The following is a 12,071-nucleotide window of genomic DNA, read 5'->3' as shown; positions in this document are numbered from 1 at the left end:
GGACGTGACTGTTCGATGACTCTGAAATCGACTGGATTTCCGTTTCCCTTGAAGAACAGGAGGAGGTGTACGGAAGTAGCGTGCGATTTAATGAAGCAACGGAGACCACCGCATACCGGCGAAGTGATAAAACGTCATTAAATGTAATGATCGACTTTATCCGTCTACGCAGAACAAATGCCAAAACAGCCTTAGCTTTGTATCTGCGATTCTTTTTCGTTTTATTCATACTGTGATAACTTGTCTTTGCGTTAAACAGAATCAAACCTAACAGGTTGCTGTAGGTATGAACGCTTTTAAAGATCCTGCCTCGCCTGCGACGGAAAAGCGCGCAAATAATCACCAAGATCACGAATCTAACTGTGGAACCGATGTGGCGCGCGCACGGTGGGCTCTTCTACGACAGGTGAGGGGTTCCGCATGCTGCTGACTTCATGTCATCTGGTGCAAATAAACGTTTATGCAGTGATATCACACGCATTGACATGTGCTGTGTCGTAACAGGTTTTGAAAGAGAAGCAGCTCGACAGCTCTGATGTTCAGCAGGTGTCAGTGCGAAGGTTTTCCTCCTTTAACTTGTTCACCAGGGTCACTACCACAGAGACGGGTGACCTGTCAGATGGCCCGTGGGTGGAGTACAGAAGTACAATCTTTCCCCAGTACAGTGCCTTACTCAGGTGGGTTAAGTAAGAGTCCTTATTACTTCACTCTTTTTTTATTTTGTAAACATTTCTGCCTTGAGACCTATTTGACACTCTTCTGGGTTGCACTGGAAGAACATCTATAACTTGTTTATTGAATACAAATACCAGAAAAGTTAAAGCATATTTAACTGGTGTAAATGACCTTGTATTCTGCTATCAAGTCCACTTATTTAATATTAAGATACTGTATACCGGCTATTATATCGGTTATCGGCTTAAAACGTTAAATTATTATCAGTTATCATTATCGGCCAAAGTTGACATATCGTTGCACCCTGGGAATACAAATGGTAATCAGTTCACCAAAAAAGCATGGCATTATAATAAAACAATATCATTTTTTAAGGGAATATCTTACAGTCCTACTCCTCAACTGGTCAGTTGGGTTTGTTGTTTTATTGCCAATTTCAGCATTTTGGATGTGACATTTGCAATCAATACGTGAACTATACACAATATAGAAATATATGTTTCTTGGCAATTTATAGAACCATGTTACCAAAAGTACACATTTTTGAGAACTGACATTCTAATTTAAAAACAGAAACCAAAAGCACTAACAAATTAAGAAGGGATGGCTCTTCATAGAACATTAAATAGTTATCATATGTTTTATTTTCATGTTCCCATTTATGAGGAATATGGACTGATATAAATGTTTCAATTCTGAAAGCTGCACCATCCTGACTATGGAAAATCAAACACGGGTCTTCAACGTTTTTCGGGGCAAGGACCCCTTAGATGAGAGATGCATGGAGCAGGGACCCCCTTATACTAAATGTGTAAACAGAGCTCTTTAAATAGAAACAACCCTTAATGTTTCAGCAATATTATGTTAAGGCATTACATTAACACTATTATGCATGTTATTGTTGCACATACATGTATTCTTTTTATTGTTAATATAGATTGTTTGATTATTTTAAAGGACTTGCAGCATCAAACTGTTTCATTTCACTGAGAGATGGACAGTTAAAAATGTACTTTTATCAAGGCTTCAAAGAGTTGACTGGCCCTGGTTAATGGCACAAAACTATTCTAGTGGAGGTAGAGGTTGTCTCTGGATGCGAAAGAAGAAATCACTCAAGATTTTATGCATTCTGTTGTAAAAGCAAGCCATTTTATTAAGTGTCATTCTTTTAGTTTTTTCCTTCTCCTCTACCGCTTTTTTATGATTCTGAGCTCCGTTGTCTTTCTCGTGGATCAGCATTGAGTTTTTTTCTGCAGAGCATCATTTCAGACTAAGGAGAGCAACATGCAACAAGTTATTTGTGTTCCAACTTGTTTGACGTGCACCATCAGTACACGGTGTGCGTTTCACTGATTTTAAACACGTACGATAGTTTTGTCAGACTTTACAATGCAGAAGCGGTATTGTGTCCTTTGCCTGTCAAATTAGCGCTTTACAGCTTTAACAAATTTGACACAAATTATTGGCACCCTTAGAAATTCTTATGAGTAAAATATCTCCCAAGTACATTCCCATTGATATTTACATTTTCTTAGCACACCAATGTGTCTAGAAACTTGATGTTGTCCAGTCATGACTTCTTTTTTTACAGGAGAATAAATATAAGTAACACAAAGCCCAAACCCCCTTAATAATTCATCACAATGGATGAAACCAGATATAGTTCTGATGTCCAATAAAGTTCTGTTGAGCTACACAAAATACAAAATGGCTTTAAGGAAATAGTTAAAACAATAACGAATCTCTTTGGAACATCAGGGCAATGATTAAAAAGTTGCTGGAGAAATTCTGCTTGAAACAGGATGTGTGTCTATATTGTCTCAATGCAAAGCGAGGAGAAGAGTTTGAGTGGCCAAAGACCAGATGGAGAATTGCAATAATCAGTTGAAATTTGGGCTCAGAAAGTATTTGATAAAGATAATGGAAAACTGCACCTCCATCACCACAAGTTGTTTGGGACACTGTTCAAGACACAAATCTTCTGCTCTCATGCAAAAACAAACTCCACCATGTTAATCCATACTGGAACTTCAACCAGGACTGGGTTCTATGGCCATATGACATGAAAATTCTTTTTTTTGCAATTTATTTATTCAGCAATAACACAAGATTAAAAAGCCCCATGTCCACAGTTAAATATGTCGCCAGAGCTTTATTGTTGTAAACCTTATCTTATACCAGAGGTCCTGGACATCAGATACATGGCATCATGTTTTATATCAAATACCAACAAATAAAAAATTAAAATGTGACTTGCTCTGCTAGAAATATTATAATGGGCCGTGGTTAGATGTTCCATCAGCACACTGGTTCAAAATAAACATCAAAATCAACAAATATTGTAGACTTTTTAAACAAAAGATCTATTGGGAAACAATGCAGATTTATTTTTATAGCCTTCTTTGCTCAAATTTACCAAGGGTGCCAGTGATAGTGGAGGGCACTGTATGAGAATCTAACTCTGAACTTATGGGAAGGGAGACAGAGAATGTACTGATTCTAAACTTACAGTCTTGAAAGAAAGACATAGGTGCTTATTTGATTTAGGACCTACCGGTTTTTTATGATGCAGATGTAACATTTCTTCTATCGCTTCTGCTGCCTAAATGGATGTTTTTTGTCCACACACAGGTTAAGATTGCAATGCGTGGGAGCTTCAATGAGACCGCGCGGCTGTGCACATGCGCAGCTTAAAGAGAATATATGTTTTAATATTTTCTTTGTATGTACAGTACATGTAAATCATGCTTATTGATGCATTTCAGAGACAATCTTGGCCCCATTAGAGTGGATGAGGTGCTCAACAGCTTCGACAACACAGGGAATGTCTGTGAGTACCCTGTCTGTGCATATTCATGTGTTTATTAACAGCTGATGTCAAAACATAACATACTGTAAACTCAAGTGCATTCTTTGTGATCATGTAGAGGTCAACATGGTCTTTTACTGTCTGATTAGAGATCAACATCATTTCACTGTCTTAAAAGGAACAAATCTTCTGTCAGACAGAAAAGTGTGTAGATCAAGCTGCAGATCCATGAAGCACCAGAGGCAGGCACACTTGAGCTTTATAAGCACATCATTGACTTCTGTCTATGAGTTCAAATAAGACTCTGTGAAGAGTATGACAAATATATCACACAGTGTAGGTTATATACACAATTCATCTACTATTAACATGGGTCATCACTTTGTCGGCATAGAAATACATCTTTTATCATAGGCATCATTTTGTATTTATCTCAGTCTTAACATTTTTGCCATTGAGACTTGTGTAAGTCTTGCCAAGGTCACATTTGTCCAATTCCAGGAGTTATTTTAAGGATTTTATACAAAATAACCTATTCTTTGGTTGCTTTGCATTTAGTCATTTAGCTTTGCATAAAAGAAAAACTATTTTACTCGAAAACGTTTCTGAAACTATTTTATACCCTGTACGTGTTTTGTAAATAAACTAGGTTTTCTCTGTGTCGGATTTTATGTCTTGAAATATGTACTTCTTTCACTGGATTAGTCAAAAGGGGCAGCATGGATGTCCTCTGCAGCGGGGTCATCACTTCTCTTTTCAAACCTTCCTCTCAACCACTCTTAATTGATCTTACGCATTGGTAAACCCAAACATCTCCCCCATCGTCTTTGTCAGCTCAGCCAGGCGGGTTCATTGTCTGAAAAGGGGGGTGCCTCTTGTATTACCCACCTCATATGCCCAGTTCAAAACCCTCGCCTGAGGATTTGACAAGCCGAAAAGTCTCTATGTCCTCCGATGCGCTGAATGTGGATTAGCTATCCAAATGTATGGATTACAATGATCCAACTTGTCAGGAATGGAAGGGTTGACTGTGCTGTGTGTTTAAGTGCTGTTGTTTCCAGCCGGGATCAAGAGGGACACAAAAAGGTCTTATCTGAACACGGTTTAGAGAGGCTTGTTGACCACATTTGGATTCAAACATCAGCCTGTCATGTGGTTGGGTCAGATGTTGGTTAAAAACTAAAAAATATATGGAGACATGATGATTTGTCAACACATCCTAATACTTGTTTTAGAGACATTAAAGGGATAGTTCACATAACGTGTTCCAAGATGTGGAATTTTCTCAGGTTGCACATCCTGCATTCGTTTATGTGGAGTTAAACACATGTCTCATTGGGTCACATGACACGTAAAGGACCGATCACCTTGAGACAAATCGAGACATTCATGCTTTCAAACATGCAGTGCTTAGCCTCAGCAGGGTTTGCCAGAATGCTCTACAACCGCTGATATCATGAATCATGTGTGACGGTGTCTTTTAGAGCATTTTCAAAGCGTAATGAGCGTTATTAGCATGCATGCCTCTTTCGTTTTGATGCCGTGTGTTTGTTTGTGTGAGTCCAATGCCCTCCACTGGCGTTCCTGGGCTTCCTACCCCCTGCTTGAGCAATTATGCAGATTCAGGGACCCGGTATACTAATTGCTCAGATTGAGGCTGTCCAACGAGACCTGTCAGGGTCAGAGGTCTGCCTCTCCATCTCTGCCTTATTCTCCTCTCCTGTGTCGGTGAGAGTTAATTAACAACTGCTCTCAGACTGTTTACATGACAGCTCGCTGACCAGACCCGAGCCCTCATTAATGCCCAGCGGCCTGTTGAGCGTGCGCAGGAAGCTTTGTGTCAAAACACAAAAAACCCAACTCATCTGTGAAAGTACCATCAATCAATACCGTTGATGAAAAGGCCAGGAACCGCTTTCTCTATAAAGCAACCGACAGGAAATATTGTCTGTGTTTGAGCGACCCAAAACCGACCGCGACTTCAAGCTGAATGACGAAGGTCTAAAACAGTTTAAAGTCATTACGTGAAACAGCGTTACGTGATAACCTACACGCGAGGTGGCATAATAGAAGGATTTTCTTTTCTATGCAAGCGCGCGTATAAAAGCAAACGTTGCTAATCGTGGCTACAGGGGTCAACGGTGGGACCAGCTCTATCGGCTGAGGGCTGTGATAAAGAGAAATTACAATTCTAGACTATAGGGGTCATTGTGCGAGGGGTAATGCAACAGTAATTACCAACATACCTCAGCAACCAGGTAACACTTTTATCTTTTGTTGGAAAGGTCCTTTCTTGAGTGGAATTAGACGGGAGAGTGTGTGAATGAGGAGGACGTAATAACAGTCTATAAATTCACACTTGTGCGTTTATCAGACTTTTGCGTTTCATTGTTTTTGCAATGCCAAGACTCCTCATGAAGTGTGCTATTCGCTTTCCTCTGAAGTGACTAGCTTCAATTTTTTTATTTCATCTGGAAATGTGGAGCTTTGCACAAATTATCATTCTAAAGACCCTTTCGGAAAACGTTAAAAGCGCAGGTCCAAGTCTGGTCCAGAAGAACTTCCAGTTTTAGCGTGTTAAACGTTTGAACCGAAACAACCAGAAGCTTTATAACTGAATCAAAATGTTAAACGAATAGCTTTATTCTACTTAATAGCGATTTCATTGCATATGTAAGATTAACAAAATAATAAAAATGAAAGTGCTGCTGGAATAGCGTTTACATTTTGCTAAGTGGTCTATATCAGTAAACTACTTTAACAAAGTGATAAGCCATGAGATGGTGCTTTAGTGGTTTCGTAAAAGTGTTCAATAGCCACATTATATTATTTATAAAGTAATTATTGTGATTATTGTAATAAATTAAACAAACATTTCTTCTGGGTAATTGTCAAAATAAAAATTTTGTAAAATGTTTAAAGTTGTATATATATTTATATTATTTACCAAAGTACAGTGTTTCCCACTGGATTTTGAGAGACTGTGAGACCCCATACATTTTACATTGAAGAACAGCAATATGAGGTGATTTAGGCTTTATAAACCTGCTAGTTTGTCTCATGTAGCGCACAGCCTTCTGCCGTTACTCTTCTCATCGATATGTTTTTGTATTATGACCGCTTTTTTATTTTATTTGATAGTTTTATGGTAGATTAATGAATGGCGAAACCGCAGTATCTTTTTAGCCTTTTTATTGTTTATATGTTGTAAAGAACACCGGTTTGTCTACAGGCCTCTGTTTCCCTGTGAAATGGAGTGTATTTGTGTCTCTGTGTGATACTGCGCTCCCATTGGACGATAAAGTGATTAATGCTGTGTAGTTAATTTGTCTCGCGTTTCCTCGTGTCCATCAGCGCAGTTGGTGTGTTTGTGGACCCCCCTCAAGGCTTGTATTCACCTCCTTGTGTACTGAGCCCCCCCCCCCTCTTTTGCCTAGCAACCATGCCAGTTTTACAGCAGCACTAATGTACTTGATGATGTTTTAAAACAAATAGATCATTTATCTGATTAGCGTCTTGGTGGAAAACAAGGCATGTGAATGGCCACCTCTTACTCCGAGCTTGGGCAGTACTCCAAAAATCTGACTCCAGCGAGGGATGTGTGTATGTGTGTGTTCCCTCTGAATGTATGTTTGTGTGTAAAGCACTTCATGTAATGACTCTCGTACACTTATTTTTGTAAGTGCTGTCTCTTTGGTTTTTGCATTTATGTCTCCTCATTAACAGAACTAACATGTCTAATCTGTGTGTTGTTAATGGGCTTCCGCTGTATTTAAATTATATTTCATAGATTTATATACATTGTAGTATTTTCCTCTCTGTAAATGACATAAAACAGACAAATTATTTATCAAAAAAGGGATTCACAGACTTATTTATATAGAGATAGAAGAGTAATCTTATTCAGTTCATTTCAATACTTTGCTTCAACTTTAGGCGCTTTTGCGTCCCAGATGTTTGTTTTTTGCAATATGTAATTCTCATAGTAAACATTTTATGTCATTTTAATTTAAACATTTTGGACTATGTTTTATGCCTGTATTAGACATGGCATTTTATTTTTACAGTATATAAAAATATATTTTTAACATTTTAACATTTTTGATAATATAGAAAGAGTGACAACATTTTTGTAAAATGTACATATTTAGTGTTTTTTTGTCATTTTTAAACTCTTTAGTTGAATGTATTATTAATTTGAATGATAATTTTTAATGATAGGATGGAGAAAATATCATTTCCACCACAAACAAAATCATAAAAAAAGTCCATGTGCCCAAAGATGCCCATAGTTGAAAACAACGTCCTTATCTCGTTTCATTAAATAAAACTTAAGAAAATAAAACAAAAATACTGTGCACAATTTTTGTGTTACTTTGACGTTGACAAGACTGACGACACTGAAGTATTATGATTTCAAATGTGCAGCACTGATAGCATGAATTTCTCAAATCACACAACTTTGTCTAATTGCTGTCAAGGTCATTTCGTTGAGGTCACAAGCACGGTGAACAGTGTTGAGTTGCTCAGTGTCTGACAGCTGATCGGAGGGTTGTGGGTTCCATACCCCCCCCCAGCTGGCCATAGTGCAGCCTGCCTTTTGTATTTGACCAGCCAGCCCGAAAGCCGGGGGCCGGTATGCCTCAGAGGGAGAGCGAGTGAGGAGAAAAGGAGCGAAGAAAAGGAGAGAAGTAATTACGTCCAGTCATTGAGTTCTGAAGTTCCCCCCAGGTTCATTACAGGGGCCCTGCATTGGCGACAAAACGTCGGCCATTTGGAGCGAAAGAAGCAGGAATGTTTTGGAGGAATATGACACCTCCAGATCTCAGCACTGGCAAGAGAAGCAAGATTACGAAGCTCACACCCCCTGCTTTTGGGTTACGGTATAATTGCCTGGCTTAGTCATTGTCTGCACTTTGTCGTTGTGTCACAGGACAGAGGCCCCACACTTTTGCTTTTTGGCCAGTCAGCGTCTTTCTTTTCTGCATTCTCCTGTTGGTATTTTCAAAAGTCTATTTCATTAAATGATAAAAGTTTGGACATTCAACATGTATACTTGACTTTAATGATGAAGGCCCAGAAAACATCTAGGATCTAAAGACTCTTCACATCAGAACAGTCACATAAAAACAAATGTGTTTCCTTCTTAATCAGAATCATCATTCTTTCACCTTTCTGGCCTAGTTGCGAACGAATGCTGTCGATGGATATTTTGTAAAGCTTTAGCCACCGAGTCTTTCTCCATTTTTGACCTTCTTACTCACAGAGCGGGCAGCCCATTTATTTTCCAGCAGGTTAGTTCCTGTCTCATTGTCTTGGTGGAGCCGTGTGGGGACGTAATCTTCAGCAAAAAGAAGAAGTAATTTATTAGTCCCGGCCCAGGGGTTCATGCTTCACAAAACATATTGAGGTCGGGGCGACCAATCACCAAACAGAGTTAGGGGAGTGCGGTGGGGGACATCCTAGTGCTTCTTTCACCCAGCTCTCCCTGCCCATCCAGCCCACAGGATTATGGGGGATGGATGTAGTGCTGGTCAAATGGCCAGATGATGCCAGGACTTCCCACTGAGATCTTTAGGTGTGTGTCTGTAACAGACTTGCATAACCAAGGCGCATATTATAATTTAGGAAAAGTGTACATGCAAGTGGGCCGATGTGCGTATCTTCACATATCTGACCAGTATTTGAGAGTCGTGCTATTGTTTTTCCATCCACTTGCTTGTAAGTACACCAGTTAAATAGCTTGCCAACACCCACCCCTTCTCCAGAACACAATCCCATCACGCTCTGTATAACAGTTTGTACCACACAATGATACTCTTCCACACACACCCACATTCCCTCCAAACAATCCAGTTGATGCTTTTTCGTTGCTTTTCCAAGTGGCTTTTTACAACTGTTCCACAATGGAGTAGCTAATTACTGTAGATTTGGAGAGCTGGTTAATTGATCGTGCTAGCGTCCTAATTGCATCTCTCTTACCTGGGGCCTCTGTGATGGCAGTGAATGCCTCTCATATGACCTCTGTGTTTTGACACAGTGAGAAAAACACATTGCTGAAACTCTTCACAGGGATACTTGTGGAAAGGAGGCATGTTTATTTAGATGTTTTCAGGATCCGTCGTTTTAAAGCACTCGTGTTGGTGGTGGTCGTTATTTTCGAGTCTCTCTCCGCGTCCCCCTTGTTTGTTAATCTTTTCTTATGTGACGTGTCCAGTTGGGGGCACTCTCATACTTTGGAAAACTCACGACTCTAATATGACACAAGTTTCTCTCATCCCTGTTCTTAATTCTCCGCATAAGACTCTAGATAGCGCCTGTGAAACCCGGTGTATCAATCTCGTACCTCTCCCCATAACCATGTTGAATTTTCCCATCAATCTGGCCGATGTGGCTAACTTGCTAAATTGATGCTTAATTCCACTTGTGATAAAGATATTAATTGAAAAGTGTCACATTACGCTTAGTGAAGAGGTAATTCAGTCTGTCTGAACTTCGCACCCGTGCTGTCATTCATTCGCTCGCTCACTCTCAATTTAACACACGCATGCGCGCATGTACCCTGTTGATGTGATGTTGCCCTCACTGTTAGCGTGAGCCGAAACCCATAGCGCGCTCCAAAGTGGGGCACCGCTGATCAATGAGAATCGTTTAAGTCCATTCTCTCCTAGAGCAACAAAACACAGCGTTTTACTAATCAATTCAAAACAAGTGTCTTTGACTTTTCCAGTCCACAGTGCACATAACTTCCAAAGCGTGTGTAGTGAAAGTGTTTGCATCCCTCCAAGTCTCGACTCGGCAGGAATGCGTGTGCGCGCAGCGCATGTCTGCAAGATCTTTCGCATTTTTTCCCCTCTTCTGTTAAACGCCCATCCGCGTTTGTGTGTACTCTTGTGTGTACACAAGAGCTCTGCATCAGATTAAATTAGCCAGTATTGTCCTGTTCACTAAAAGGGGGCTATGCTATTAGCAACCTTTCTAAGGACTGCCGCATCCCGCACCAGGCAATCAGATCACTCAAGAGCCTCTTTCCCCCGCCGTGACCTGGGCTCTGGGCCGGGCCGGGCCGTCGCTCCTCTAATGCCCCTCTCCAGCCTCTACTAAGCCCCCACCAGCCAGCGGCAAGCCCCCTGCGTCCTTCACCTCACACAGGGGAAGAAAGACAAGGTCATGCACATGGAGAAATAAAGGCGAAATGATTCCCATTCAATTGAGGTGAAGCATTCCATTTAGCAGCTAGCCCCGGGCTGCCACTGAGAGAGAGCTCTAACCGGTCAGTGCATGCACCATGCACATTGCCCAACTGTGGGTTTACGTTATTTAGAGAGAGTGAATGCACAGCTTTGACAGGCTATTACTGTAAATAATGAAGAGATGGGCTGCAGATGTGAAGCAATCAGACACAAGCTTGTGGCCATGAGAGAGAAAGTGAGATGCTGTGGGACACTGAGAGTTGTTATGTTCCATTTACTGGCGATGCTAGATTGATACACCAGGAACCTTTTAAAAGGTACTTATTTGTACCTAAATATTGTGTAAGCCTTCAGATATGTAAACATTTGGTACCAATATGGATGTACTAATATGCACTATTTAGGTGAAAAAGTGTACCGCCTCAGTGACAGGTTTTGTACCGTTTCTCTAAGAATGTATATATATATATATATATATATACACGTTTCCATTGTTTACCTTACTTGTGCTTGTTATTATTGACCTAAAACTCGGAGAGCTCTTTAGGTACACTCTAAAAATTGTGGGTTGTTTTCCACTTGTGGTTGGGGCAGAAAATGACAAAACCAAACCATGCGGTTAATTAAGGAAATGTTCATATTTGACCCAACCATGTTGAAACAACCCATTGTTTGTTTTCAGCGTAATATTAGAGTATTAAAATAATGCCACATCTATATAAGAAGTTACTGTGGTATTTCTATTGTACTTCAACAACTTTTATGGTGTAGTTGTATTGCCTTAAAAATTCATGTTGATGTATGAAAATTTCCCCAATGTATGTTTAAAATTTATATTCATTTATTACCAATTTATCAATAATATACAATTATTATATACTGTAAAAATAATTTGCATTAATCATTCATGTACAGTAATGAGTTTAAGATGTTTCGGAGTTAAGTTATGCCATTCCTTTCTCCATTGTGCCTGATCATTTACATAAAGCCACATGGTTAAAATATGAATGTCACTCATGTCAACTACACTGTGGTAATACTATAGTACTTTTTATTGTAAGTGACACGTTGTTCGCTGTAATTGTGTTCTAGGAATCAGGGGCCATGTTTCATAATATTTCGTCATTTCAGTATTTCATTTTTAGTAATAAACTTGGCAGTTCTCAGCGTTAGGGATAGATCACCCTAAAATGAAAATTTTGTCACCCTCAAGTTGTTCCAAATCTGAATACATTTCTTTGTTCTGCTGGGAAAGAGATATTTGGAAGAACGCTTATAACTAGACAGATGTGGGGCACTATAGACTTCCATAGTAGGGAAAAATACTACTATGGTAGTTACTGGAGCCCCAAAACTTTTTAGTTTCCCCACTTTCCTTAAAATATCTTCATTGT

General features: G+C 39.7%; 1 protein-coding gene across 3 annotated transcripts in view; it reads left to right on the top strand.

The window, feature by feature from the left end:
* The first annotated feature begins 50 nt into the window (after nucleotides 1-50).
* camkmt (calmodulin-lysine N-methyltransferase) overlaps nucleotides 51-12,071 on the top strand; it is an 85,115-nt gene continuing 73,094 nt past the window's right edge. Inside the window, exons 1-4 of one of the 3 annotated variants that reach the window (XM_079472605.1) lie at nucleotides 51-143; nucleotides 260-406; nucleotides 505-677; nucleotides 3,441-3,505. In XM_079472605.1, coding sequence (XP_079328731.1) covers nucleotides 287-406; nucleotides 505-677; nucleotides 3,441-3,505 — 358 coding nt within the window. In that variant the 5' untranslated portion in view covers nucleotides 51-143; nucleotides 260-286. Of the gene's footprint in view, nucleotides 407-504; nucleotides 678-3,440; nucleotides 3,506-12,071 lie in introns of all 3 variants that reach the window. The other 2 variants (XM_079472607.1, XM_079472606.1) reach the window with 2 other exon arrangements.

Source organism: Barbatula barbatula (assembly GCF_947034865.1).
Source record: "Barbatula barbatula genome assembly, chromosome: 14".
In the NCBI taxonomy this organism is placed as follows: Eukaryota; Metazoa; Chordata; class Actinopteri; order Cypriniformes; family Nemacheilidae; genus Barbatula; species Barbatula barbatula.
The sequence above is the reverse complement of the archived record's forward strand: the minus strand, read 5'-3'. Positions and strand labels throughout refer to the sequence as shown.